Source organism: Lolium rigidum, chromosome 7, assembly GCF_022539505.1.
Source record: "Lolium rigidum isolate FL_2022 chromosome 7, APGP_CSIRO_Lrig_0.1, whole genome shotgun sequence".
NCBI lineage: Eukaryota > Viridiplantae > Streptophyta > Magnoliopsida > Poales > Poaceae > Lolium > Lolium rigidum.
Genome location: NC_061514.1, coordinates 50,461,758 through 50,465,543, shown reverse-complemented (window position 1 = coordinate 50,465,543; position 3,786 = coordinate 50,461,758). Strand labels below are relative to the sequence as shown.

At 51.6% G+C, this 3,786-nt stretch overlaps 1 protein-coding gene across 1 annotated transcript; it reads right to left on the bottom strand.

Annotated features, from left to right (window-relative positions):
* Positions 1-1,920: 1,920 nt before the first annotated feature.
* LOC124674575 (LRR receptor-like serine/threonine-protein kinase FLS2) lies at positions 1,921-2,815 on the bottom strand. The gene has a single exon (XM_047210619.1). It carries the CDS (start codon positions 2,540-2,542, stop codon positions 1,988-1,990), a length of 555 nt encoding a protein of 184 aa, XP_047066575.1. The 5' UTR covers positions 2,543-2,815; the 3' UTR covers positions 1,921-1,987.
* Positions 2,816-3,786: the final 971 nt, after the last annotated feature.

The window sequence follows — 3,786 nt, the reverse complement described above, 5'->3', positions numbered from 1 at the left end:
AGAACATTTGTAATATTACGGGAGGAGTTAGAAACCTTCCCGGACTCTGTAACTTGTACATCACGAATCCCTCGGCTCCACCTCCTATATGGGGGAGTCGAGGGACAAAGAAAGCATCGATTCATTGTCTCACAAACCCTAGTTTTCATATCGTCGAGCACTTTTCGGCTGAAACCTTCGAGATCTACTTGCCCTCTACTTCTAACTAAATCTTAGTCTACAACCCGTAGGCATTGACGAGTTAATCCATTGTCACTCGCAGTGAGGTGCTCTCTATTTATCAGCATTTTGCGGTCATGGCCCGCACTCAGTATTCCTCACCCATTCGCGTGTTCCGTGCTGATTCTGCTGGTGAGTATATCTCCCAGCACCTTCGTGGTGTCCTTGCTGAGGAGGGCACCTCGCTTAGTTTTCTTGTCCTGGCGCGCATGCTCAAAATGGCGTCGCCGAGCGTAAGCATCGTCATCTTCTTGAGACCACCCGTGCTATGATGATTGCTTCTTCTCTTCCGCCACATTTACGGGGCTGAGGCTGTCGCTACGTCGGCCCACCTCATTAACATTCAGCCTTCCGCTGCTCTACAGGGTGGCATTCCTCTCGAGCGTCTCTCTGGTGTTTCTCCAGACTACTCGACTCTCCGTTCATTTGGTTGTGTCTGCTATATCCTTCTGCCTCCTCGCGAACGCACCAAACTGACCGCTCAGTCTGCTGAGTGTGTTTTTCTCGCGAATATATAAAATCGGACTTTGTGCTAAAGGTGGCAAGAGTTGAGCCTTCACTACACGAATCTGGAGAGGTGCCGACGGTCTCGGGCCCTCGGCGTAGCCTTAAAAGGCCATTGGCGTATTCTATGCCGAGAGTCACCATCGACGTAGCTCCTCGGGCAAGATCCGCCTCAGCAGAGCCATGTGTGCCGTCGGCGTAGACATGGCCCTCGGCGCAGCTATGATACGCCGACGCCACGTCATCCTGTCTGTTAACTTTAAAAAAAATCTTTTTTTTCTAATTATTTTAAAAAAATCAATTTTTTTTAATCTCTCGCATTGATCATTTTAATTCTAACATTACACTTAATTTTAGGCCAAATCACCCACAATAGTCAAACTTCCCAATGGGTCACCATTCCTCAAACTACTCCACCTCTAGCACGTTTAACATCTTGGTTCCTTCGGATAAAACTTCCATCTTCTTCACGAAACATTGCTGATAATACTACAATATCAATCCTATTAACCCTTAGATCGTGATATCATAACTCTTTATTATTTTGAATTTTTATTAATTATTTAAATAAACATCAATGGTTAAGCAATAATAATCTCTACCGAGAATGCAATTATTAATTTATTTAAAAAAATACAAAATCCTACCGATTCGGTTGGAATTTCTCTTTTTCATGATGGGTGGACGAAAAGGTTCCAGATATACCGGTTGAGAAATTTGCCATCTTAGTTGGTCTATTATTTTTACAAAATGTGTTGATACCAATGTGAAACTTTAATTTGGTAGTTACTTCACAAAACACTCCGTTTTCGGCACCTGGAAAATGAAAATGGTTTTTTCGTGCGATGAAAATGAAATTTTTGATATATTATTTGTATTTTTATGAATTATAATGATTTACTTATGATTTTTTGAAGATTAATGTGGTAAACTGGAAAATAGCTACGTTGACCGTAATCCTTAGCGTATACGTGACCGTTAGGGTTAACGTCGGCGTAGCAACCGAGAGCACTGTACGCCCAGGGCACCTACTCGTGACTATACCGACGGCCAGGTGTACGTCAAGGGTCACAGTTAGCGTAGCAACGAGTACGCCGAGGGGTAAACCGAGGGGCTGGATTGGCCGGCTTGTACGCCGACGGCCTCGATATTTGGCCGTCGGCGTACAACCAGGCCGTCGGCACCTCGTGCCATTCCTGTCGTGCTTGGCGCATCGCATCTTGTTGGGGCCTTGCTATTCCATGTATCACAATACATACGAGACTTATGGAATCGTTCCGGTGAGCCGGTTGGCATGGAGCGACAGTGACTGGAGCGATCGGAGCTCACCGAGCTCCGGCGGGATCGATCCGGTCAATTTGTTTCGCGAGAGCTGGAGCGTCACCAGAGACTTGCACCGCCCGAGTGAGCTCGGGATCGCCGATGATAGCTCGTTGTCGTACAGACGCAGCGCCTTCAGGTTCTCCAGCTCGCCGAGCTCGCGAGGGATCGCGCCGGTGAACCTGTTGCTGTATATGTTGAGCAGCGTCAGGTTCTTGCACCGGCCGAGCCCCGGCGGTATTTCGCCGGAGAAGCTGTTCTGGAACAGCTGGACGATCCAGAGGTGCGAGAATTCGCCAATCTCCGGCGGAAGCGGGCCGGACAAGTTATTGGCGCTGAGGTCCAGTGTCTTGAGTTTCGTGAGCTTCGCGAACGACGGCGGCAGCTCGCCGTGGAGATTGTTCACGTACGTCTGGAATATCTCGAGGTTGGAGAGGTCGCCGATGCAGGAGGGGATTTCGCCGGTGAGGTTGTTGAACTCGAGGCCGAGCGCCCACATCGCGGAGCAGTTGCAGAGGCGGCTGGGGATTTCGCCGCTGAGGGAGTTGTTGGAGAGGTCCAGCAGCTGCAGGCTGCCCAGGTCGCGGAGCTCCGGCGGGATGCCGCCGGTGAAGCCGTTCACGGTGAGGATGAGCCCCTCGAGCTCGCCGAGCCGGCCGAGCTGCGGCGGGATGGGGCCGGCGAAGGCGTTGGAGGTGAGGTCGAGGACCTGGAGCGTGGAGATGTTGGCGAGGAACGGCGTGAGCGTGCCTTGGAGACCGGTCTCGAGCAGCTGGATGGACGTGACGCGGCCCGCGCCGTCGCAGGCGATGCCGGTCCAGTTGCAGTGCCGCGGCACGCCGCCTGCCCCCACCGTCCAGTCGGACAGCGCGCCGAGCGGGTCGGCGGTCACGCCCTTCTTGAACGCGAGCAACGCCTCCAGGTGCACGGCCCGCACCGACGCGCCTGCCATGCCGGCGGCCGCGGCCGGCGCCGGTGCGAGCAATGCCATGGCCACTAGGACCGCTAGAACGGGCAGCAGTAGTACTGCTGAAGTAGAACCAGTGCCACTACAGAGCACCATTTCACGTGCAATTTTAATCCTCCTACACATTTGATGGAATCAATCGCAAACGGAGGCGCTTATATCCTCCTACACATGCGACGGCTCCATGTTTTCATCATGGAGGGCCTTATAAGGAAAACATGGAGCCGTCGCATCGGCGTGGACTCTAGAGTCAATGCGTTGCTGAGCGGCGCGTCAACTGGAGAAGAAAGAGACCAGTTTGACTCGAAATCTGGCGGGAAGTTGAGCAAGGGGGACGACGAGGCGGGACCAATGGGGCCATGCCGGCGACGTCCCGTTCGTGCCACCATGCGACATGGTCGCGAGTACTCCTGAATGATTAGTACCAGGTAATGGTTTCGTACCAAACGGCCTTATCCGGCCGCTCTCTGACCAGTGCTACTGCTGCCACGGAGAAGCGCATTCCCAGTATTTCTCCGCGAGTTGTAAAAAGCTCTGCTTTGTCATCGATGCTGAATTTGCTATACAGAGAATTCACATGATATGCTGAAAGGTTAATAATGCATTAGCAATCTGAATTTTCTATGTGTTCACAGAGAGCTTTAGACTGCATGTTTGATTTTTGTTGGCTAGTCGAAGCTCACTGAAATTTCAAGCGAATGTCCGAAGAAAAACATGGCCAGATTCAGATTGCTAGCCAAGTTGGCTCTGAAAGCCTGAATCCAGCGTGCTGGCTG

Coding starts and splice junctions, on each gene's coding strand:
- LOC124674575 (XM_047210619.1), bottom strand. CDS start 2,542: ATGTGGGCGCTCGGCCTCGAGTTCAACAACCTCACCGGCGAAATCCCC.